At 39.8% G+C, this 25,997-nt stretch overlaps 1 protein-coding gene across 3 annotated transcripts in view; it reads left to right on the plus strand.

Moving 5' to 3' along the window:
• The first annotated feature begins 220 nt into the window (after nucleotides 1-220).
• Nucleotides 221-25,997, plus strand: part of AMMECR1 (AMMECR nuclear protein 1) — a 108,177-nt gene continuing 82,400 nt past the window's right edge. For all 3 annotated transcript variants that reach the window (XR_010940104.1, XM_067724356.1, XM_067724357.1), the window contains exon 1: nucleotides 221-755. Coding sequence is in view for 2 of the 3 variants with exons in the window: in XM_067724356.1 (XP_067580457.1) it covers nucleotides 283-755 (473 nt within the window). In the remaining variant the exon portion in view is untranslated. The remainder of the gene's footprint in view (nucleotides 756-25,997) is intronic.

Consider the following 25,997-nt stretch of genomic DNA (forward strand, 5'->3'; position numbering starts at 1 on the left):
GCCGCGGGGAGGGAGGCTGAGGCTCGGCTCGGAGGAGGAGGCGCGAGGCCGGCGGGACAAGCGCGAGGTGCCGAGCCGCGAAAGCGCGGGGCGCGCGCCGGGGCGGGGGCGCGCGAGGGCTGGCCGCGTGGCCGGGCGTCCGGGTCAGGTAGCGGCGCGCGCGCGCGTGGCCTACGAGCCCCAGGCGCGCCCCCGGCGGCCGGGGCCGCAGCGTGCTCGCCCCCGCCGCCAGCTCGCCTCACTCATGGGTCGGAAGCGCTGCGTGGGGGAGAGTGTTCCAAGATGGCGGCGGGTTGCTGCGGGGTGAAGAAGCAGAAACTGTCCAGTTCGCCCCCCTCTGGCTCGGGTGGCGGTGGTGGCGCCTCCTCCTCCTCCCACTGCAGCGGAGAGAGCCAGTGCCGAGCCGGGGAGCTGGGACTAGGAGGCGCCGGTACGCGGCTCAACGGTCTAGGAGGTCTAGCCGGAGGAGGTAGCGGCAGCGGCTGTACCCTCTCTCCCCCCCAGGGCTGCGGCGGCGGCGGCGGGGGAATCTCCCTGTCGCCCCCTCCGAGCTGCGGAGTGGGCACCCTACTTTCTCCCCCGGCCGCCGCCACCTCACCCTCGCCCTCCTTGCCGTCCGCCGCCTCGTCCTCATCGCCCAGCTCCCGGAAGATGGTGGTGTCAGCGGAGATGTGCTGCTTTTGCTTCGATGTGCTCTACTGTCACCTGTACGGATACCAGCAGCCCCGGACCCCCCGGTTCACCAACGAGCCCTAGTGAGTACCGTGCCCACCGCCGCCCTCTCCCTTGCGCTCGGGATGGGGCTCAGAGTTGAGGCAAAGTACGAGTCAGCCTCCCCGCCGGCCGCTGCCCCTGCCCCTCTCGCTGCCCCGGGTCCCCGGAGCCGCTCGCTCTGAGTAAGGGCACCCCGCGCTTTCTGCCCTCAGAGGCAAGCGCCTCACACTTGGAGCGGGGTGCTGCTGCGAGAGATGGCGCGCTGGTTCCCAGAGGTGTTCACTTTCTCTTTGAGATAACTTCGAGGAGTTTTGACCCTCTCCTCTCCTTCGCCACCCTGCGTCTCGTTCGCCCGGGTTTGGGAGCTCTGGTTCCCTCACGATGTTGACTTCTCCTGGCTTGGGTTTCCTTGACCCCCTGTGAAAGCCCCGCCGGTATTCCCGCCCCGCGTACCTTGCACATGGAGAGTTACTCTTCCATTGCAGCGTGAAAAATAGCAACTATCCAACTTCTGTTCTGCTAGTGATGGAACTTAGCTCCGGAGCCAATGAAGTTTACCCATCTTTTTCTTTCGGGTTTCCTCGTGTCCTGAGGAGGGAGGAGGTTTTTTCAAAACACATTTTCCCTTAGTACCTATTTTTATCCGAACATACCCATTAAAATGTGTTTCTAGTGAAGCGCACCGCCGGCTCTCTCACATTTAAAGAGTGAGACTTTTTTTTTTTTTTTCATTCCACCGTCTGGGTAATAGCTCATTCAAAGAGAGCTGTCCCCATAGAGCCACTGTCAGTTTGTACGTTAAGCGTACATTCGCTTTTGTGTCGATTTCACTTTTAAGAAACCCATGTTAGGCTCGACAGTTCGAGAAATAGTTGAACAGTAAGTGTGTAGGAATTTTTACGGTTTCCTTCGGTTTTGTACTTTTAGTTATTTTACCCTTCAAGTGTGTGGGTGAAATTATTTAAAATAACACGGTTACAGCTAAAAGCCAGGTTAATTCTAGTCCCTGTCCACTTGGATGTGTGGGAAATGGGGCACATGTTGTTTTTTTTAATGTGTAAACTGAGTATAAACTGACTTTTTGAGTTAAATGCTAGACAGAATGTAAAGCCCAAGGAAGGACAGAATGACAAAGAGGGTGATTGTTTTTATTATGAGTACTTAGCATCAACAGGAAAAATAATAGAGAAAAATTTCAGTGAAACTTATACTGAAAAGCATCAACCCTTTTTCTAGCTAAGACAAGTGCCCCTTGTCCCCATATCATAAATACCTGAATTGATGTTCTTTTTAAACTGCTTCTTTTCATTTTGTGAGATTAGGGGATTAGACTGTGACTGGATACGTATAAACACTTCTGCCTAGACTAAAAATATTCAATTAATATGTAAAGTGGAAATTACAATAAAGTGTCCTGGAAATTATAAATTTGCTTCGTTTGTTTTCTTTGGCTTTGATGCTTGAAATGTATTTTTGCCACTCTTCTGTGGTCTGTGCTTTTTCTTTCAGACTTGGTTCCTCTTTGGGCATTGGTTCATAAGAAATGCATGAAAGAGCATAGAGACTGATACTTTGTCAAATAAATTAAATATCTTGATAAATTTCATAGTTTTAATTCTAGAAGCTTAAATCCTAAACCCACACCTGTACTTAGCCAATTTAGTTTTTGGTTAAGAAGTAGAATTCATCTTGAAAAAGACTGCCATGTAAAAAAAAAAATCTATGAAATATTTATTAGGTTGAGTCACTTATTTGTGACTTTTCTGCCTTCTCTTGGATGTCTATGATGTATTAAAGCCAGTCTGGGGATGATACATAGGTTGGCTCAGCAAAGTCATGGGACTGCAAAAATTCACTCCTGTTCAGTTATATGAGTTTGGCAAAGGCTGTTTTACTATTCACGCTCCATTGCTCCAAAGCATATGCGAACACACTTTCAGGAGGTGCTATTTTCACACATTTTAAAGTGAGTTTGGGTTAACTGAATGACTGTAACAAGAATTTTAAAAGGAAAGTGAGCTTGACCATCTCATACAGGAAATGCTTTTGAAAATGTCATTTAAAAGTGGCTACTCTGCACACGTATTTAGGTATTGATTCTCCTCTAATAGTCCACCAACTGGATTTTTCATGGAATTAAACAGAAAAAATAAGACACCCTTTTGACCACTGTGGATATGTTGAAATGATGGTGGAAGAATAATAACTATTATTTAGCAGGCCTTGGCTGTGTCATGCATTCTACCAAACAATGAATTTAGAAGAGCCACTGAACATGACCAAGGGGAGAATGAAAGTTCACTTAAGTGGAAAGAGGACTGTATCTTATTTTCATTTATCTTAAAGTCATTTTTGAGGTGGACGGTGGAAAAATTCAGCAAAGTTTCTTAAAAGCAGTGTTTGATTATGGAAGTGATATAACTATAATCACTTGACAGTGCCTTAGTAACCAGAACCCATTTTCTTTCTGTTTTACATATTTAATAGCATTGTATACTTATTAGTGTGGCTTGGTGCTGGGGGTCATAAGACAGAAATAGGCACATTGCTTTTCTTTTTTTTCCTCAGAGTTTTTAGGATCGTGGTGTCACGAGCAGTGCTGTTTCAGGTCCTGTCTCTGTCCACCAGAAGACGTGCTTTCAACAGTGGCACATTCTCCTGTGGGAAAGCACAGCGTTTTCATCCCTTCTCAGGACCTTTCTGTCAAAATGTCACTGGTGAAATCTGCCTTTTATAGGCTTAGAAGTTCTAGCTTCATCAGTGACCCTTCCACTCTGGAAGGTTGTTAGAGATTTCCAGTGATCTATCTGTTTCAGGTTTGGCGGGGAGGATGTCACTATAGGAAAAGGCTGTGTGGATACAAATTCTTCACTGTTGCTGCTGTTTCTTGGAGTACCTACCTCATTGCGAAGAGGTAGCAGTATCTGGGACTTGGGAGGACAGTGGAAATCTGTTTAGTGGAAGACAGGTAACATTTGTGTTCAAAGTGAGGAATGAATTACTGAATCCTTGGTCTCAGTTGCACAGCCACATTTGCCCACAGAACTAAGATTCAAGACATGATAAAAAAATGACTTTAGGTGCATTTTACTGTTCAAAGTCAGAGTTCTTAGATTTATATTGAATAGATGGGAACACAGCCACGTTATAGGAAACGATTTGCTACCATAAAGGGATCCACTGTGCCAGGTGTCGAGCCAGTTAGACTCCAGAACCGTCGCTCTCAACCTGCACATTCGAATCACTGAAGAATTATTTAAAATATGGACGCCAGGGTCCCAACCCCAGAGATTCTGATTTAATTGGTCTTGGATGGGGCCTGGGCATCAGGATTATTAAAAGCTCTCCAGGTGATTTTAACATGCAGCTGAAGAGGAGAACCAGTGGTTGTATTCGACGAGGCCTTTCTCCTGAGATTCTGATTAATTTGGTCTGGGGTGGTTCCTGGGTACTCGGATTTTATGAGCACCCTGGGTGATTTTTGGTAAACAGCTAGTTTGGGAAACACTTGCAGTGTGGTCTGCAGAAGACATCACCTGGGAACTTGTTTGAAATGTAGGTTCACAGACCCCCACCTCAGACCTGCTGAATTTGAATCTGCAGTTTAACAAGCTCCCCAGGTGATTCTTATGCACATTAAAGTTTGGGGAGGAGTGGTTCTCGAACTTTAGGGTACATCATAAGCTCCTGTAGTGCTTGTTAAAACACAAATTGCTGGGCCCCATTCCCAGAGTTTCTGATTCAGTCGGTCTGGGGTGGGGCCGTGAATTTGCATTTCTAACAAGCTCCCTGGTGATGCTGCTGCTACAGTTCCCAGGACCACAAGTTGAGACCCACTGGGTTAGAGAGTGGTGAAGACCTGAATAAAGTAGTTGAGCAACTGTAGGGGAAGGGCAGTTTTCACTGTCAGTTTCCAATATAAAACTTCCTGCTTCCGTGTTAGTATATTTTATCGTGGTCTTTCTAACTTAGCACCAGGGAGATTGAAGGCTGCCAAGATCATCATAAGAGTCTGAGGTTCTTGGTTTGGTTTCAGTCCGAGGTGGGGTTGGCAGGGAGGAAACCCTCTCCTGGAAACCTGCGGTACAATTTTAGGTCTTTTTTTCAGAAATTGTTAAATGTGGGGGGCACATTTTAGGAATTAAAAGCAGCTCAAGTATATCTTTAAGTGAGTTGTATTGATTTTAGTAAGTCAAGTCCCCCTCTGTTCCCATAAAAAATGCTTTGATGATTAGTTCGCTTAAATAACATGTTGTGATGAGATTTTGAAAGCTTTTACTTATGTTTACGCTTGCTAGATTGCATTTTAAGAATTTCCCTCATTAACAAAGAAATATAAAAGGATCCTGCTAAGGGACTGGGACTGTTCAGTCTTTATATCTTTAATGCTGTGTTGCATGTCACATCCCATGAACTTTTAATTTTAATCTTCTTACCACCTTTGAAGTTAATGCAGTACTACATTCTGTATAGACCATAGCACATAAAATATGTTTTACTATTAAACATCAATAAGTGTGGTTTTTCCATTGCAGTGAACAAAATGTATTTTTTAAAAATCCACTCCTGGACATGCAGATTTTGAGAGACTCTGATCAGGTGTTTGAACAATTACCTTTTTCTTGTCGCAGTAGTCAAATTACTGTTTTTCTGTGTGCTTGGGAGGAATTGGGTTGCTCTAGGGAGGTGAGAGGTAGGCACTTTGTTTCACCAGAACAGTAACAATCCTATCGCATGTTAGTAAAAAAGATGATTTGATAATGCAGCTCAGGTCAAAGTGATATTAAATCAGCATTTTAAACACAAACTATTATATTTCTAGTATGTCTTTTTTGGATGAAGACTGACCAGAATGGCCAGAAGGTGTATATGTTTCTTGCAGATGGTGCTACTAAGCCATTACAGATTTCCTTATCTATGCTAGTGTAATGGTCATAATGGATAGTTCTTCTTTTTAAAAAAAAATTGTCTGAAAAATTGTTGAGCATTTTTGGATGTATTATACGGGTTGTTTTTCAACAGTGTTGATTTCCATTGGAAGGCAATCCGGTGTCCTATCTTACTGATAGAAAAGAAAGCAGGCATGCCCCCAGTTGTCATTTATGCTGTAAAAACCATCAGTGACTGAAATGGTAGGATGTAGAAATATAAATTACAAAATTATTTTTATATCCATGCATAAAGGCGTACGTAGGGCAAGGTATATTTAGTTACAAAGGAAAACTCATTGCTTATTTTACTTTCTCCCCCATGTGGCCAAAGGGAGTGATAATCTAGCTCATGATTTTTCTTGCTTATGTATTGTGTTTGTGCTGTGTTCAGGTCCCAGTTAGTGGGTAGCAACCAAGAAGGAACTTCTGCTGGGATCTCTCAGTCCAGTGGGAAGAAGGACCACTACTGAGAAAGAGAAAAATGCTCTGTTAGCCCATGCATAAGTTGCTTTTTTCTAGTATGTGTTTCTCAGAAACATACTAACATTCACATTGTTGTCTTTAAAAGACTACACACTTTTTGAAATTGTATTTGCGTTAAAACACTATACCCTATTATGGCAATTTATTATAATTTTGAAGTCAGTTGTGCTTCCCATTAACAGACCATCTTTTTGAGAATGTATATGTGTGAAACACTAAAACTTGTGCAATGAGATTAGTCAAAGTTCCTTATTTCAGTAGGCGTTTTTCTGTTCTCTCCATGTCACACATGCTTGCCTGTTTTAAAGCAGCACAATGACCAGGGCTTTTGCATTTAAATTTTCTTAAATAGTCTTTTTTTTCCCCCAACTTGTGTAATAATGTCTCTTTTTGATACTGTTCTGAATCAATTAAGCTAAGTGAGTGAGGACCAGCAGTAAAACCCAGGGGCTGCCAAGAATGGACCTTCAGTGTGTAAGCTGTCTTTCCACAATCAGTAATTGGGCAGTCGCTCACAGGACACTGGAAACAGTGTGGGAAGCCAGTGGTTGTGTAGGTGGGAAGAGCAGATTCCCAACAGTAAACTTATTTAGAGTTGAGCTTCTGTAGTTAGTGTTGCTAAGAGCAAAAATGAGCCACAAGCTTATGTAGTAGAAAGAAAAGCGCCCATAGGAAAAAGTATGGGGCAATAATATAGCTGGTTGGGTGGGGCGTATTTTATGTTTGGTCCAACTGTAAGTGGCATCTTTTCTATCAAGTGTGGGTGTATTTTCTACAGCTTTTAATGTATCATACTTTCAAACTTGCTCAACCTTAAAAATTTTAGTGTTGAGTAGCTGAGTGGAAATTATATGTCACTGGGGAAAAAACCCGTTTTTTTTTCTGTTTGTTTGGTTTTTTAGCATATACATTATGCTGAGTTCCGTGGATGGAAACTAGAGAAATAGAAGAAATAGTTCTATCCTCACAGAACTCACAGTCTTGTTCAAGATATGATACAGATATCAGAGTTTCTTAAAATGCTTACAGAGCAGTGTATACATGATTACAGGTGAATTAGATACATGAAAAATGTTGTACCTAAGCATGGTAATGACATGGGGTAAAGGAGTGGTCAGGAAGAAGGCTTTTGGGAGAGGACAACTTTTGAGCCAACGTTTTAAATGGCAGAAGTACAGAGACTATTGGTAAGAGTGGGTATGACCAGTAGATCTGGAAGTCTTACTTGGTTGTTCTCAAACCAGTTGCTGTCACCGCCACACCCCTTGCCAGAGCGCTTGGGGATTCCCAGCAGCTGTCTTCAGTCAGCAACTTGCACACTCAGCATTCGCCATACCAATCCCCTTGCTCTGGTCTCTAAGATCATAAAACTTCAAGGAAATGGAAAGTAGCCTTTTGTCCTGGGAACCCTCTGGGAATGCTGGATAAGAAATATTGGATCTGATTATAGTTTCCCATGTTAGGAAGGGAACAGAATTTGCAGACGAGCCCTCTAGAATGTAGGATGAATTGGAAGGAGAAGAGTCTCAAGGTAGGGGAGCCCAGCGAGGCTTAAGGTGATGAGGGCAGGAGGAAAACTGGCGTTGCAAAAGTAGGGAATGCACCCCAGGGACAGAGTTTGTGAATAAAGGAATGTTGAAAAATCAAGAAGTAGAAGAAGTTGTCAGTGTATGCAGAGACTCGCACCCTAGGACCAGGTTTTGTGTAGGAGTGGAAAGATTGCAGCTCACCTGTTTTTTGCTTTCCATCATTGCCTCTTCTTTTCTTGGCTCTGTGCCTAGCTATTCTTGTGCTCAGGAAAAGTTTGTTCAACAGCTCTGTTGGAATGGCGATGAAATTTGATCCCAAGTGTAAGAACCTACCCCGCCCACCTTTCACCTATTCCCAACTGTTATCTAATTTGAGAGAAAGGAGAAGACATGTTGGTTTGATCGAATTTGGATCACGTATAAAGATAGCTGAGAGAGCTCTTGGATGAGGATCTGAAATCAGGTGATTGCATGTGAGTAAAGAGGCATTGCAGAAAAAAGAAATCTACGAAATTCCCATTGCTGGGGCAAGTGAGGCTTTGAACATAATTCAGAGTTTGTAAGTCTGAGGAACCAGGAGGATGGTGGTGTCAGTTAAAAACATGGTGGGGGAGGGGATGGGACGAAACAAATAGTTGGTCACATGAAATCAGATTTCTTAATATGTATATTTCAAGTGTTGGCAGTTAGCAAATGTCATTTCTTTTTTAATTAACAGAACCACAGAGCAGCAAAGAGCTATTGTGATGATTTGGTTTGGTTGGTCTCTTGGGATCTCTCCAGCCTCCCTGTCTCCCCAGTCGTGACTTTGAACTGCCGAAATGGGTAGAGATCAGTGATAGTTTTAAGCTTTGTCTTGCTAGTAAAAATACCTGACAGAATGTTGGGTTTCCCTAATGTAGGTTTATACATTTTCTCAGTCTTCAGGCTTATGAATTTGAAAGCACTCAGTGACTCTTATATTTCCTTATGTGTTTATCACAGCACAGTTGTCAACAAAATAGAGCCTCGTGGAGGACCATCTCAGAAACTTGTATTGGGTTGGCCAAAAAGTTCGTTCAGGTTTTTCTGTATGAGCGTACAGAAAAACCCGAACGAACTTTTTGGCCAACCAATAGTTTCAGGCCTTGGATTAAAGGAAATTTGTGAAGGACTGAAAGTACTGTCTGGTACTAGATTCTAGGTCCTATGTCCTCAAGCTTAGAAAAAAAGAATCAAGCTGGATCTGTTTTGCAGCTTTGCTCAGCAGTGAAAGAGAGATGTTATCAGTGGACAGAATTAGCCATATTGCTTTGTGATCTTTGCAATCTTCAGTGGATAGGCAAATGTGAAAAGTTCTGCTTGAGTCCAGGCCTGCTAATATTAGTTTTTAAAATAAGGTCTGTGATAGTCTTGATGATTCTTGCCTTTCCCCTGTTTCATTTTACAGATAATCCACACTGTGACCCAAAGCCACATGCAATGCTGGGAGAGCACAGTTGACTGTATTATGCAATATCCTGCCAGAAGATGCTGACCAGCTCTCTAGTAATGGAAAGTAGTGAGATTGACTTAACTGCCTATGTAGCTCGCCTTGCCATTCTGTATACTTTCTGTAAGCATATGACACACAATTCTAGTAACATATCTTATAGTGAGATCTTGGATTGCTGCAAGGTGGTGACACCAGATTCTCTGCTTTGCTTCAGGCACTGGTGGATCTTTGAGTCATTCTCATAGTATGGGATCTATGAAAAATCGGTTTTGGTGCTGTCAGCCCAACGGCCACAGCACTGTGTCTGCCTCAAAGAAATGCTCATGTGCTAGTCACGTTGGTGTGTTTCTTCTCTGTGACAGTAGTATTGCTTATGTAGCCTAAAGACCACGTGGTTAGGTATAGGTGGTTTGGGTACAAATAAGTTACATCTCTGGTACAACTTGGACCTCAGTACAAACCTCATTGTAGTAAGACAAATACCCTCTGTATCCTGATTTTGAACAACAGTGAGGTAAGTGTTTAGATGCTGGGTGCTCTTTTCACTTTTTTTTTTAAGGTGGTAAGTGGAAGACAGTGTTGGTGATTTATTCACTAAAGAAGAATCTCATGAAGTCTTCTGGCCTTTTTTCTATGTTAGAGTATTGCTCTCGATGCATTTCATGAAGTTCCCCATGATTAAAACAAACTCCCACGCTTAGTTTGCATTAGAAACAAAAAACTTGCCAGTAGGTTGGCCAGGTACTTGATTTTGTGGAATAACTCTTTGATGGTAGGAGTAGAGGGCTAGGCAGTCAGTGGTTGAAAATGTTTGTTCATTTCCTGGATCCATCTACCCCATACCCTTGTCAATTTAAAAAAAACCCACAAGAACAAATGGGAATGATACTGCCTCTATTTCTCTGACGCTAATGAGGTGATAGGTGGTTTGTGGTGTATTTTACTCTACGAAGTCCTCTAACCATTGCCCTGTTTGGCAAGTTGTTTTGCAGAAATCCACCCTTCCACACAGAAAGCATGGCTCTGTGGAGACAGAGAGTCACACAGGGCTGGAGGCAGGAGTAGGGGGCATGTGGGAATCAGCGAAGGAGAAAAATGAGATTGTTGTCAAGTGAGGTGATGCCTGGATTCAGGGCAGATAAAGAGACCAAGTGTGGAGTCTGGAGCAGGACTGCTGCAAGAGGCGTATTTTACATGATACAAACCTAGGTGTCCCTCCTTTAGGACCAAGAGTTGTGGCACTCTGGTTAAAAAGAAATGATTCCTATCAGCAACAGATGCACAGAATGAAGTTTAATAACATAAGAGGACTTGCGTACGGGTCCCCCGAGTGCTTCCTAGAGACCACATTGAAAACCATTCACATCGTGTCCTCAGAATGAGGCCTCTGGGTAAGTTTGGGAGCCGTGGGACAAGTAGCTTAAGTATAGTCCAAATGGATAAATGTAGCCACTCTCTGGTCATTATCCTTTTTTTTCTTGATTTATCCTCGAACATAGTTATAAATCCTCAGGTATTCAGATATGTCTTATTTTTAGGCATGTGTATTTAGGTATTAATAGCCTCTCCTTAGATGTATGACGTTTCTTTTACATAGCTTGCTGCTCATAGTTATTCTCCATCACAAAGATTATGGAACAGATACTATGAAAGGAGAGAGCCAGATGTAATGTCTGATTGCAGAATGCAGTCATAGGAAGGCATCCTACTGAGTATACTTGGCTCTTCTGTACCTTATCTCCAGTGTCTCTTAACGGGACCCACTATGGTCGATTTAATTTGCAAATTACACTCTCAGAGGTAACTGGGGTATCAGCTATTTTTGGTTAACGAATTTCTCTTCAATCATATAGATGTATACTGATTTTAGCAAGTTTATTTTTATTGTGGTAAAAAACACATAACGTGTGATCGAACCTGTTAACACATTTTGTAAGTGTACAGTACTGTTAACTATAAGCACCATGTTTAGCTTACTTTTTAAAGGTACGTAATAGTGGCTCTACCTCAAGCAAGTAAGTTTTCATAGGAATGTTGAGAATCTTTTAAAGATCTTACCAACCCACATTAGAGATGCATGAAGCCTATCCCCACTTCGTCCCAGCTTACCCTTCCCCCCTTACAGGAGAGCCTAATTTAGGCTTTGAAGTATTATTTTTCCAAACTTACTCAAAATTATGAGGAAACTAGATTAAAGGCATTAGAGGCAGAAACAACCATTTTTAAAAAACATTTCAAACTAGTAGCATTTCAGTTAGTATTTGACCTGGCATTTATCATTTGCTTTGTTAGTAGACTTAATACCAACTACCTGTATTTGAACAGAGCTTGATTTTCTAGCTTTCCTTTTAGGTCGTTATCTCATCCTCTGTTCTTTAGGGCTTTCTAACGAATTAGCTAATAATAATATAAGGAAACATCTTTGACAGGTCAGAGCTTGGCCCTTGTTCACCCACTTTTAAAGGTGGAAGGAGGGACCAGAGCATTAAAGGAGAACATTAGTTTTGACAGTTAATCCTGGTATTTCTGAGAAAATGTGTTTTCTAGAGAGGTGGAAAATTGGAAGACACCTTGCCTCATGGGATATTATAAGTAAGGCCTTTCAGTCCATATGTGTGCATATAAACTGGTTAAGCACTTTTTGAAATTGCTTCTTATGGTGTACACATTTGTTTCTAATGGAGAGCTCACATCTAAATGTGGTAGTGGCATCTGTGAAATAATAGGTATGGTAAAGTCATGGGTCTTGAAAGTTGTTTATTTGCCCTGTTGTCTACACAACCAGTATGAGGTTATTTATCGTTAGCCGAGGTGCAGACATTTTTAAGTAATAGCACTGAATTGTAATGCATTAATTTGAATTTTGGAGCAGTTTCTAACTTCTTCCATTTAGAGATGCCTCTGCACTTCTAAAGGAGAAAATAGAAATTCCACCATGATTATCCCTTTGCTTATAGACATTTAAAAATGAATATTTGTTCAAGCTTCAGGATTTATTTGCCAGCATTATCTTAAGACAGTGTGTTTTACCTCGAAACCTATCTCTTATTCTAAGCTAGTACTGCTCTTCATATTTTGGTTAATTCTGATATTTCAGTTCAACAAGTGATATAACTGTTGTGGGCAGAACACTGGTAGGCTCCTTTTTGGGTGCGGGTGAGTGATCTATAAAATAGACATAAGCCATGCTTCCTGCCTTTAAAAAAGCTTGCAGTCATATTGAGGAGACAAGATGCAGGAAACAAGTAATGAGGTCACATATGACTTAATGGCCAAGTGAGTGATGGAGACAACGAGGTCTGTAGGAGTTTGGACAAAGACTAATGTGGGCAGGGGTTATAGGAGGGCTTCGTAGACAAAGTAGGATTCGGGCTGGGTAGGCCTTTTTCATAGATAGATCAAGCATTCTAGACAGGGAAACAACTTAAAGATATAGAGGTCAGAATGAGAATTAGACAGTAGTCAATGGGTGCCACAAAGGTAGTTTGAGGTGGGGGAGATCCTAGCAAGAAAGGGGATCCATCACGAGACTGTTGCTGTAATTCAGGCATTGGGAAATGAAGGTCTGCCAGTTGACAATTTTTAACTGTTAATGGCTTGTGAATTGCCTCTGTCTTGGTATAGTTTCCCTTTTGTCCAGTTAATTATGCCTCAGCAGGTTCTTTAATGTCACGAATGTCATGAAGCCTGGACAAGAGACTGGGAAATAACACAAGTAGGAGTCTGCTGTGTAGACAAAGTACTTTCATTCATCAATAGACATTCAGCATAAGTCAGCTAGATTAACATTGGTTTTACCACCCTTTGCTGAGTGCCTTCTATGTTCGGTGTTCTTTTTTTTTCTTCTAAACTTCAGTATCTCAAACATAAAGCTGGGAAAATTGAATAGCTGCAAAGATTATGTAATTGAAAAAATAAACCACCCTAATTATTATAGAATTAAATGGCTTTAAGCCACTTTTTTCCTCCATAAATTAATGAAGAAATTTTACTTGGATGTTGCAAATGTAACCCACATAAGGTAGGTACTGGGAATTATAATAATTATAGGAGAATTGTATACTAATTATTGAATGATGTTATTTATTAAATTAGCTTTAGATTAGTGGGTGTATCCTTATGGTTCGTTTTCTTTTAATTTTTTTTTTTTTTTTGGCTGCGTCGGGTCTTCGTTGTTGCGTGTGGGCTTTCTCTAGTCGTGGTGAGCGGGGGCTACTCTTCGCCACAGTGTGCGGGCTTCTCATTGCAGAGCATGGGCTCTAGGCACACGGGCTTCAGTAGTTGTGGCTCGTGGGCTCTAGGGCACAGGCTCAGTAGTTGTGGCGCACAGGTTTAGTTGCTCCACAGCATGTGGGATCTTCCCAGACCAGGACTCGAACCCGTGTCCCCTGCATTAGCAGGTGGATTCTTAACCACTGCACCACCAGGGAAGCCCCTCCTTATGGTTCTTAACATACCCTATTTGAGAGTGCTACAACGCTTAAGACACAAACGATATAAGCAAAATCTTTAAAGGTTTTATAGTATTATTTAGAAACAAAACTCTAAAATAGTTTCCTGAATTACAATAGAACAGCATATTTTTATTTTTTGTTGAACAGTTGCTCTTTGAAGACAAAAGAGCAAAATTCTCAGTCTTTTGTTGATAATTTGTCTTTAATTTTATTAAGATATAAGCTTAGAACCCCCAAATTCTTCTTCAGTGATCACTGTAAAATTTTATTTTAGTAACTCACTTTTTTTGTTCTCTAGAATATGTTTCAGAATATAAGGAAATTATTTCGCAACTCTGAGACTGATCTCTGACAGGTTCTAGCCACATAAGCATGAACGTTGTGCCAGCATACTCAGGAAGTAAAAAACAACACTAGCACAATGCTTATGAACAGTGTTCTCTGTGTAGTCAGTTTATGTTTATAAGTAGACCAGCTCTCCCTGATGTCATAGCCTTGAATTATGAATAATCTGTAACTTGAATTATCTGTTACTACAGTGAGGTGAAGATATACCAGATGTTAAAATAAAATAGGGGTAGTGAAATATTTTTGAATCAACTTTTTTGGAGAAGAGATGGATTTTGGCCTATATAGGTGATCATAGACCCCTGCCACACAGTAGGGTAGGAGGCCAAATGGAATCCAGTGGTTCTTAGGACAGACCACACAGAGGTCCCTGATCACTCTCAGTATGCTTAAAATCTTTATTAACAAAGGTGTATGCCCACGCCAGGGGAAAGAGAGGTAATTTTGTTTATACAGGGTTGAACCACCTAGATGCCAATTTCATTTTTCACAGGCTTCAAACAATAGTCATGTTAAATGGGCAGTGGCCTCCATAGTGTAGAGCACAATCGAGGGAAAAAAAGTCAGTGGTTTTCCATTTTGGCTGTGGCAAGAGAACAAGCAAATCCCGTTTTAAAGTGAAACAATGGGTGTAGGTCCAAAGGGTCGTGGTTCCTGTCTCCAATGGGCTGTGCTTAGAACCTTTGCTGTGTTTATTTCAGTTCAACCTAGAGAAATTCAGGTCAATTTTTACAGAGGAGCGTTTTAGCCTTGAAGCTTTCTTTCACTTTCATGAAGAGTTATAATTATTTGCCATCCCATAATAACCATTCGTTAACCCTTTATTAACTTAAATAACTTACACGAGCCCAGCAGGGCCACTGGTGCTTTCCTGTTCTCAGAATTGTTGTTATATTTATTTGAATACTTTTGTCTCCCAATCTCTCCCACCCCAAAATTGAAGCACAAATCTAGGAGGATCCTTCTCTTCCCCTTCCTCAACATAATTTTTCTATGGAGCTTCATTTTTGAAAGCAGTAGTCTTGAATATCTGAAGGCTTGGTAGCAACTGCATAATATATAGAATTTTGAACACTTAAATCCTAGCAGTGTTTAACCACTTTGCATTATCTAGAAAGCTATTTACCGGTCCTGCTAGTTTTCCAATTTGGGGAGGTGGTGGAGTGATGGTGGTAGAGAGGTTGTGAATTTATGACTTCCAGGTTTTTTCAAACAGTGGATTTGAATATCTAAAGGAGTACATAAACACTGTTTAGCTGGACTGATTTTGAATTCAGGGCAGTGCTAGATTTCAAAGATTTCTAGGTTTTCCAGACAGTTTAAAAGCAGAGAATAAGTGAGATGTTCCATTGTGCTCCTTCCTGTGCTTCTCCTGGAAGTGGGTATCTTTTTCTCTATGTGTATAACTGACATCATAAGATCTTTGTGGATTTATTTGATATTGTCTGTTATTTGGGGACTGACCTGGCTACATGTAGCTGTACGCAGGAGGGTAAGAACATGTGTTTATTGTTCTCAAGGAGGTATGGCACAGGCTTTAATCACCTGCTTATCTTTTACCTATGATTCCATTCTTATAGAAGATTGGAATGCTTGGAAGGCTATTTGGTACTATTTACTTATTTTTTTCTACTGTTTTGTTTTAAACTCTAGGTTTCCATATGTTTAGATAAATGCTTCTTTCTTTCCTAGTATTTCTGCAGTCAGGAGTTTTTAATCTATTGCCTAAGAATGCATTTTTGGGGGGGGTCAGCAAACACACTCAATATCCTACATTTGGTGAACCAAAGGAATACCTTTGTTTGTTTTTATGGAAATTCTTGATGTGTCTGTTCTCCCATTAATATAATTTGGATGAAGAGACACAGATTTGAAGAAGCCTGACCCAAGGGATTATGAGTTATCCTGAAAGCACAAATAATATTTTAGCATGTAATTTCCCTCATAAAATGTTTTATGGCAGACTTGTTTATGTCATAGAACTGAGTCAAAGCTGAATTCAACACATTAGTCTCTATCCAAAATTAATATTTTCTGGCTAAGAATCAACACTGCTTTACGACTCTTAAAGCATTTCCTTATATTAATCATCAGCAGTAGAAATTTGCTTTATTTGGGGACCATTTATTTTCAAAAACAATTTTTTCTCACTTCCTGAGTTATTGCGTAGTTTACAATGCAAAGAAAACATCCAGCGCAGGGTTGAATGATAGGATAGACTTACTAACTTAGCAACTCATTCACACATATTGGCCTTAAAGTACATAAGATTCAAATTATTTATATTAATGTCAGCGAAATGAAAAATTATTTAATCAAGGACTGTAATGCTTGCTCATAAATTCCTAAAATTGCAGATTCTAAGTCCATGAGTTCTAAAGATACATAGTAGTGAAAACTTATCATGTTATATACCTTTATCATATGTTCATGCTGGTTTTTAAAAATATGTATAGACTAGAATAGTGAAACTATGAATGAATGATAGCATCGTAAATAGCACTGAGACTACTGTCGTCGTTGATTTTTTTGAGTGAATTCCTCTATATTGAAGATTTGGTCAATTTAAATTGTTTTTCTCAGAGAAGAACTTAATGACTTTGTAATCACTTTTACTGTGTTGTAAACATTAAGTCAGTGATACTCAACAGTTTTTTTCCAGCAACATGCCTCTCTGCCCTGCAGCATGACCCCCAAACCCAGAGTCTCATGTACAAATTCTGGGTGCTAATTGGAGGAGTAGGGAAGTTATGTGGAAAGCTTTATGTGTTGGTTCTCATTCTCTGCGCCACTGCCCCCATGCCCCCGCAACATATACAATACACACAAGGGTGTGAGCAGGTCGTTTTTCATATCGAACCTGCAACTAAACTCATTCAGGACCCCCAGGACTCTCCAAATGAAGAACCGCTTATAATATGTTTGATATCTCCTAATTTAGTATTAGGATAATGCTATCATTGTTCTCAGACTCTTTCATAACTTGTAATTTGGTTTGGCAACATGATAATGAATAGTCAGTTGTACGTGATGAAATAGTAAATGTTCTATTAAAATGAGTTTTTAAAGTGTTTATGATTCTTTATAAAAGTCAAGATTTAGAGCTTGTAATCACTGTCTTCCTCGTTTCATCTAAGAAATACAGTGAGACCTTTTCTTAGTAACCTTTCATCTGTTATGACTCTAGGCATTGAATTAGATGCTATGCCTTCAGTCCCACCATGACTTGGATAAGTCATAGTCTCTCATGTTCTGTTATGTAAAATTAAAATATGTGAATCTTTAAAAAGAAGCAATATTTTAAAAATACTTAAATGTAGCCAAATGTTTATAACAGTAAATGCATTTTTTTCATGTCTATTATCAAAAAACATATATTTCCTTGTAGTCGGCACAGGTAAAATGAAATGTAAATATAGGTTGATCATATTTTACCTCTTCAAATTTTATAGATGTTCACGAATACTTTAACCTAGAAATTTATGTGTAGATATCACCAGGGATCCCACATGTTTTGCTGGGCAGTTTTAAGAGCTGAAGGTTACAGTCTTTTTGGAAGACACCAGTTCCAGAAAGATTTTCAAACTCAAAGAAGGGATTTCAGAATATTGGAGTAAGGACCTCAGAAAATCTACTCATCTAAAAAAGCAACATGAAAACTGGCAAAAATTTTCAAAATCAGCTTTCTTTGGAATTCTGGAAATTAACCAAAGACTTCTAACAACCTTAGGAGCATTTATTTATTCATTAAAAACAGCCTATTTTCAGTAAGAACAGTGAATATTGTATTTTAACTTGTCCTAATCCTACCTCCCTTTCCCCAGTTCCATAAGGAAACCAGCAACCTTGCAAACACAGTAGCTATGAAAACCAGTAGCCACTGGAAGGGTCAAGCTCCCCAAATATCCCTGTCCCCATAGAACTGTAACTGTTTGACCTGTCTGGCAGCTCCATGAAAAGGCCTCATTCACAAGGCTTGTCTTAACTTGATGTGACTTATCCTTGCTTAGTGGAAAAGTCTTATCCTCAGGACATTTGTTTAAAACAGTTAGGGGCAATTGTTTAACATTGCATCTGCCTGAGGTAGTGATACCAGGAGGGGCAAAGAAGGGGCTGGTCAAAAAACTCAAAAGAAGGATCTGGAGATGAAATAGGGAGCTTTAAAAAACTCCAGTATATTCCTGGGTATCTACAAGGCCATACACGTGTGCAGGGCTGGGTGCATGCCCAGGAAAGATCTGAGGAGGCCCTGTTTGCTCACCTCTGGCTGACCTTGAAAATCTGCAGAAGTAGGAAATGAAGACCAAGGCAGAGTTGTAAACTGCCAGAGCATTGAAGGCATGTCCCAACACACACAGGATCCCTTGGCAAGGGGTGAAAGATCTATTGGTTCAAGACATTTTAGAAAAATCTCTGTCCAATCATTAGCTGACCTCTAAGCTAACTGAGCAGAGACTTCCAGTGACCACATATGGCAGGGAATACAGACTTTACAGAATTCTTCCAGGGACGTCCCCAAACAAACAAATAGCAACAGCAACAACAAACCTTATATTCAAAGGAAATCATGCCTGAACAATTAAAGGAACGTTGTGAATGTCTTGCCAAATAAAGAATATCAATAGATAGAAATTATTTTTAAAAGAACCAAATGGAAAATCTGGAGTTGAAAATTTTTAATAACTGAAATAAAAAATTTACTGAAGTGGTTCAACAGCAGATATGAACTGGCAGAATTAAGAATCAGCAAACTTGATGATAGATTGAGATTATACTGTCTGAGGAACAAAAAGAAAAAAAGAGTGAAGAAAAATGAGCAGATCCCTGAGGCCTGTGGGACACCATCAAATATACCAGCATACATATAATAGGAGTCCCAGAATGAGAAGTGGGGGAGCAGAAAGAGTATTTGAAGGAACAATGGCTGAAAACTCCCCAAATTGATGAAAGCATTAATCTACAACATCCAAGAAGCTCAACAAACTCAAAGTAAGATGAACTTAAAGTAGGAAAAATTCACAAGGATCCACACCTGGATGCATGATAGTTAAATTGTTGAAAGACAAAAACTAAGAGAATCTTAGAAGCAGCGAGAGGTAAGGAACATATCACGGACAAGGGAGTCTCAATAAGATTAATAGCTGATTTATCATCAGAAACCATGGTGGCCAGAAGGGCAGTGGGATGAGGTATTTAAGTGCTGAAAGAAATGGATTGTCAACCAAGAATCCTATATCTAGCAAAACTATCCAACATAAATGAAGGAAAAATTAGCATACTCCCAGATAAATAGAAACTGAGAATTTGTTGCTACAGATCTGCTCTTTAAGAAATACTAAAAGGAGTCCTTCAGGCTGAAATGAAAGGACACTAGATAGTAAGTTGAATGCACACAAAGGAATAAAGAGCACTAGTAAACATAACTACATAGATAAACATAAAAGGCAGCGTAAAGGTATCTTTGTAGCTCTTCTCCTATTTGATTTAAGAGAGCTGCATAAAGCAATAATTCTAAAATTGTTGATGGGTTTATCACGTATAAAGAGGTAATCTGAATGACAATAATAGCTTAACGGAGAGGGGAAGGGACAGAGATTTTGTATACTGTTGACATTGGCTGGTATTAACCTGAACTAGATTTTTTTAAGTTAAGATGTTAAAACGGTTCCCAGGGCAGCCATTAAGAAAATGACTCAAACTGGAGGTAAGAATTTGGTAGTTAGTTTTAGAAATCTCCGTGCTTTGACATGCAGGTCAGATTCTGGGAGAGAGATTGCAGATTATTTTCAAAGTTAAGTTTTATTTGACAATTTCTTTTGTATGCTGTAAACAAGCACATTATCTATGTAGAATATTTTGGGTTCTTTGTAAGACCTTAATAAAATACTAAAAAGAACTTCATAATGATCATTCTCAGAACGTTCTCATGAATTAGGAGTTTGTTCTTATTCCAGTTTCTAAGATGAGAAAACTACACCAGAGTGTTTAAGCCTTGCCTATTTCTTCTTAGTATGATTTCTAACACGGTGAGAATTATAATACTCAAGCATTGGTTTTATAACATATCCCTCCTCTCTCCTAAAAGTGCTTAATGGCATATATTTATTTATTAAAAAAATTTTTTTTACATCTTTATTGGAGTATAATTGCTTTACAATAGTGTGTTAGTTTCTGCTTTATAACCAAGTGAATCCGTTATACATATACATATGTTCCCATATCTCTTCCCTCTTGCGTCTCCCTCCCACCCTCCCTATCCCACCCCTCTAGGTGGTCACAAAGCACTGAGCTGATCTCCCTGTGCTCTGCGGCTGCTTCCCACTAGCTATCTATTTTACATCTGGTAGTGTACATATGTCCATGCCACTCTCTTGCTTTGTCACAGCTTACCCTTCCCCCTCCCCATATCCTCAAGTCCATTCTCTAGTAGGTCTGTGTCTTTATTCCCGTCTTACCCCTAGGTTCTTCATGACATTTTTTTTCTTAGATTCCATATATATGTGTTAGCATACGGTATTTGTCTTTCTCTTTCTGACTTATTTTTGATATTAAAATTAATGTGTTTAATAATTTTATGACACCCCTCAAGGAACTGGAGACAATTAAAAAATCTCTCTCTAAGCTTGCTTGCCTCTCTTCGAGAACTAATTCCCAGAGGCCTTCAATCTGATGTGCAGTATCTGTCAAAAAACATGTATATCTATTGCCCAGAAAGTTGGTTTTAGCTCAGGTGGAGTCTCTTTAGAGACTTGAGAAAAATTACGTTTTTTCTGAAATAAGTATGGCACATCAGTAAAAAAGTTGAATCATTTTAATAGAAATGTCTGAATTTTAGAAGTGAATTATCTGTCAATGGGCAGATTCAATGCATCCTTGAAAAAGTTAATTCAAATAAATATTTCTTAAGAATTTTGTATGTCCAAGGCACTGTGGGAGATTCAAAGATAAATAAAATGTGGTTCCTGCCCTCATCAAGGCTTACTATTAAGGACAAGTATGAAGGATTGTAACATGATGAAAAAAAGTTGCCTTTTATATTAATGCTTGCTTTAAAAATAAAAATAAGAATTATAACAGAGTTTTAGTATAACCTAACCTTTTGGAACTTAACATAACCTAACTCACCTAATGAATTACAGAGTAGACTAAAAAAGTTCCAGATAATAAAACCCGTTATAACTTATAATATCAATGATTTGTTCCTATGGGGAGAACATCAGCTCTCATTTTGACTTGCTTTCAGTTCTCTTTATTTGAGGAAGAGGTAATGTGGCAGGCAAAATGATGAAAGGCTCTGAGCAGTTTTGAATGGATCTTGACCCTGCTGCAAGTAACATGAAACAAGCACTGCACTGCTTCTGGGGACTGGCTGTCAGGATCAAGGATGTCCAGCAGGCAAAACAAGATTCCTTGTAAGTAGGAAGCTATTGAATGGGTGCTCTCGGAAGGGACTACCATCTTCTGCTCTCTCCCCTTAGGGATCTTAGTCTCCTTATTTAGCAATTGTTTATCAAGTTTAAAGAGGGAGTAGCTTAGCAATTTCATAGTAATGTTTCAGCTTAGAAGCAAGCTGTACATGGTTGAGGAAGGGAGAAAGGATATGGTTCTAGTATACAGATCAAGAAGGTGCTGGTTCCACCTCCATGAAGTCAGGGCAACATTCTCAAGGATGTTATGATAGCATAATTTCTTTCTATGACAGACTTGTAAAAGTCTTTTTATTTGCCCTCACAACAAACCCACTGTGCTATTTTAAGCAAATTAGTTACTTTTACATTAAATGGTATTTTTAAAGTTATTTAATTTTTAAATTATGAAATGTTAATTAAATGAACTGTCTTCAAAGATGACTGACCTAGATATTAGTTACTGTGGGAATAATGAGATAGATAAGGCTTCCCTGCCCTTAAGAAGTTTATACTCTAGTAAGGGAGCTAAGTTATGCACTGAGATAACTGTACTACAAATAAGTCTTACCTTATAGAGGGAGGGACAAATAAACCCTATAGAAGTTAGGGAGTGAGGAGCCTGGATGGGAGATTTTAGCTAAGATGGCTGAAGAGTCATCTTGTTCATTGACATACAGATGTTAAAATAAAAATGAAATTTATAAATCACCCATATTTCCATGAAAAATCTTGCCTTCACTGGAATAAACCTGCATCTTTTTGAGCATTGGTGTCAACAGTTGCTGACCTGGGAATGACTGATGCTAATGAGAAGCTAATTTTTTAAGCATCATTCCCGGGGCAGAATCAGTGGTAAAGAATCCGTCTAGGTGTGGGGTTTTAAGAGTAAGTCAAAAGGAAGGGCCAAGATAAAAGGTCAAATTAATTCAAGAAAATCTGTGTCCCAAGATATGCCAGACATTGTGCCAGGAACGGCTAATGCTGTGGTCCCTTGCCCCAGAGGAGCTAGCTCACAGTCTAGCAGGAGGATGCACACAGTGCTGGGTCAATGGAAGAACCTATCCCTAGATCCCATCCCATAACCCCTGGGCCTTTTAAACTGGGTGAAGGGGAATACATCAGATGGAAGGGATACTTTAAAACCTTCTGGCAGGAAAACTGTGTCCCTGGAATAAACTTTTTTTGAAGAGTTAGTATGTGTACATGGTATGAAATTCAAACATCACAAGAGGACAATAAGATGTACGTCTCTGGGCTTCGCTGGTGGCGCAGTGGTTGAGAGTCCGCCTGCCGATGCAGGGGACACGGGTTCGTGCCCCGGTCCGGGAAGATCCCACATGCCGCGGAATGGCTGGGCCCGTGAGCCATGGCCGCTGAGCCTGCGCGTCCGGAGCCTGTGCTCTGCAACGCGAGAGGCCACGACAGTGAGAGGCCCGCGTACCGCAAAAAAAAAAAAAAAAAAAGATGTACGTCTCCTTCCCACCCCTCTCAGCTGCCCAGTTCCCCTCCCCTGCTGCCACCAGTTTCTTGTGTACCTTTATAGAGATAGTCTATGCATATACTAGCATTTGTGTACATATGCGTACCCTTTTTTTTGCACAAAGAGTAGCATACTATACATACTATTCTATACTTTTTTTGCAGTTAAGAGTCAATCTTGGAGATATTTCTACATCAGCACACTGAGAAATGCCTGGTTCTTCTATTTTTTTCTTTTAGCTTTTTATTTTGAAATAATTATAGACTCACGGGACGTTACAAACGTAGTACAGAGAGATCCCATGTACCCATCACCCAGCTTCTCCCACAGGTGATATCGTCCTTAACTGTAGTGTATTATCAATGCCAAGAAACTGACCGCCACAATATAATTAAGTAGACTCCAGTGCCTGTTTCTGTTTAATGCCTGCAAGGTATCCTGGTGTATGGATGTACCATAGTTTATTTAATTAGTCCTTTATCTGTGAACATTTAGATTGTAGCATTGCTGGCAGAGGGAAAGACAGGAGACAATAATTATCCATGTATTCAGGGCCACTGCTAGCACGTACGTTGCCTTTGTGTGAATTTGAAAAAAGTGCCCTCCCTGGGTGGATGCAGCACCATAGGTGCATGGCTTGGAAAGCAGAATATAACCTGGGTAACTGCATTTAGCATCACTGCATGTATATCTGTTTGCACCTAAGTGGGAATCCATACGTGGGATAATGGAGTGTAATTGAAAATCTGCAGCATGGCATCAGTGGTCCAGTTTCAAACTTTGAAGCTGTCTTCTTTCCGACTTGGCACGTCCTCATCACCCCTCCCCAATATCTCAGTCATTGAATATTTTCTATTATTTGTATATGTGTCCTTCTCCCACATTGAATGGTAAGCTCCTTTGATAGCAGAGACCTCATGTCTTCATCTTTGTAGCTTCCTTCCCTTTCCCTCCTCACTCCATTATTACCTACATAGATAGAATATTGTTTTATATAAAAGGGTTGAGTAAATTTTTGTTTAAACTTTTTCTTAAGGCAAGGAAGTTAAGAGCAGTGAAGTTTTTAATTTGCCTGTCGGTACTTGAAGAGGTGTCACGAAGTTTTAAAATAAAAATTATTTCGAATGAAAATACCCACATATACTGCATTTGCAGGAGAGAAAAAGAGTGTGTCAGTAAGTCAATCAACTAATAATGGGGTGCTGCAATTTCAAAAATATTAAGCATTAAAGTATTAAAAGGAAGAAAATAAAGTAACTGAAGTCCTTGTGAAATTTTAAGCCAGTTATTGGGTTTTGGTTCCACCGAATATTGAAATGTGGGAATAAGAGTAATCCTTCATAAGGGCATTTTAAGAACTCATAATGTGTACAAAAGAAATATATACCGTTACAGATAAAAGAAAGCATTTTAAAGCTCTATTGCAAAGAACCTGAAGTATTTTATATGTATTATACGCTTATGTTCAAAAGTACAGTTCTGAGAAGTTGCATAAATCTTGTGTCCTAAAAATATGCAGTGTCATCAGGTCTTACCTTTGTATGCCATTGATTTAGGATTAAAATTGTCCATTTTTACCACCGGGCTTTTTTTTGCTCCCAAGCACTAGAAATGTTTTATGAAGTTTTAATTACATTAAGTATTTCACTAAAACTTACATCATTAGAACCATACGTGGTACATATCAGTACCGTTATAAACATACAAAGAAGAATGGAAATGTACTGTTTTTTAAACCATCTTCTATTGTGTAGAATTTACATTCACAATGTAACTAAATATAATTTAGCCGACTAACCATACAACCTAATTGGCATAAATCTTATACAAGTAACAAGTTAAAATAGATAATAGGAGTTGCAGAATAACTTGATTCCGAAGATTAAGCCCATGGCATAGGCAGTGAATGGACTTGACATCCATTTTAGACAGTTATGTATGCTTGTGTGTAATATTTAAGGAGGTGAGGGTTGAGGAAGTCGTACTGAATAAAAGTGGGGGAAAATGCTCACAGTGAGGTATCAAGTGAGAATTGCTTTGCCAGCAGCACATATTTTTTCATTATAGGGAGTGACTGTTACTAGAAGAGAATTGAAGAAAACATTTGTTTTCCTTGATTATTTGCTGTGAATAATTTTTTTGTAACCAAATCAACAAACTACTGTGGGTTCATTTTGAGATAGAACATTGTTATCTCGAGGCTTTGTTATCCTGATGTTAACTGTAATGGGTTTTTACCTGTATTCCAGGAAACAAAGCAAGTTGGATTGATTCCAGTAGGTTTTATTTTCCAGCTTTTGTGCTAAAATCAGATTGTTTGCGACTCTGAATCATGGTTCTATAAATTCTTGGCTATACTAAGTAAATTACAGTATATCTTCCAGTACAATTATAAGAATGCTGTAACATGCAGGATCCTTTTCTTGAGTGTTTTTATGATTAAAGATTCATTTCCTCCTGAACTTGGCTGGATAGGTTTTCATTCAGCTAGTATTGAAGATCACTGTCAACTACCACTTGAATGCCCTCTGTGTACTTGACAGTTTACTGTGGACAAATAGGAGTTTAAAGAATGGTTTGGTTTGGCAAGCTTTCTTATAAGGGACAAATAGAATGGGCATGTTTACTTGGTAAGTATGTGTTTTTATGCACACATACATTTCATGTTAATCTTAGCCTGGAAACTTTCAGTATACAGTTCACAGAATAATTTACCAACTTGCTTTTCCACTGGGACATATGTAAGTAAGCATCTTTTCTACTTAACTAAGCAGGTGGCTATTTCTATGGCTACGAGGTATGTCTCAATTTATAATATAACTTGATGTAATTAAAGTTTATCAATACATATATATGTTATCACCTCTCATTATCCCTGCTTCTGTAAGGGACCTTAATGCAAATAGTGCCAAACAGTAATTTCCTTGCCTCCTTTTCTTGACTTTCTCCCTCATTCTGTGAGCTGTCTGTATGTGCTTTCCCTGCCATGCTCCAGTGACTTCACTGGAGTGGCCATGCCCTAGGCCAGTAACTGAAAGAGGGGAAACGGCCACAGGTGGATGATGGGAGTTGGGTATTCACGATTATACGTGAGAATGGGGGAGGCATATTAGTTATGTTGAGGTTAATGGACTTATTTGTTGGAAAAGGATTCATGGAAGATTTTGAATTATGT

The sequence above is a fragment of the Pseudorca crassidens genome, chromosome X (genome assembly GCF_039906515.1).
Source record: "Pseudorca crassidens isolate mPseCra1 chromosome X, mPseCra1.hap1, whole genome shotgun sequence".
Classification (NCBI taxonomy): Eukaryota; Metazoa; Chordata; class Mammalia; order Artiodactyla; family Delphinidae; genus Pseudorca; species Pseudorca crassidens.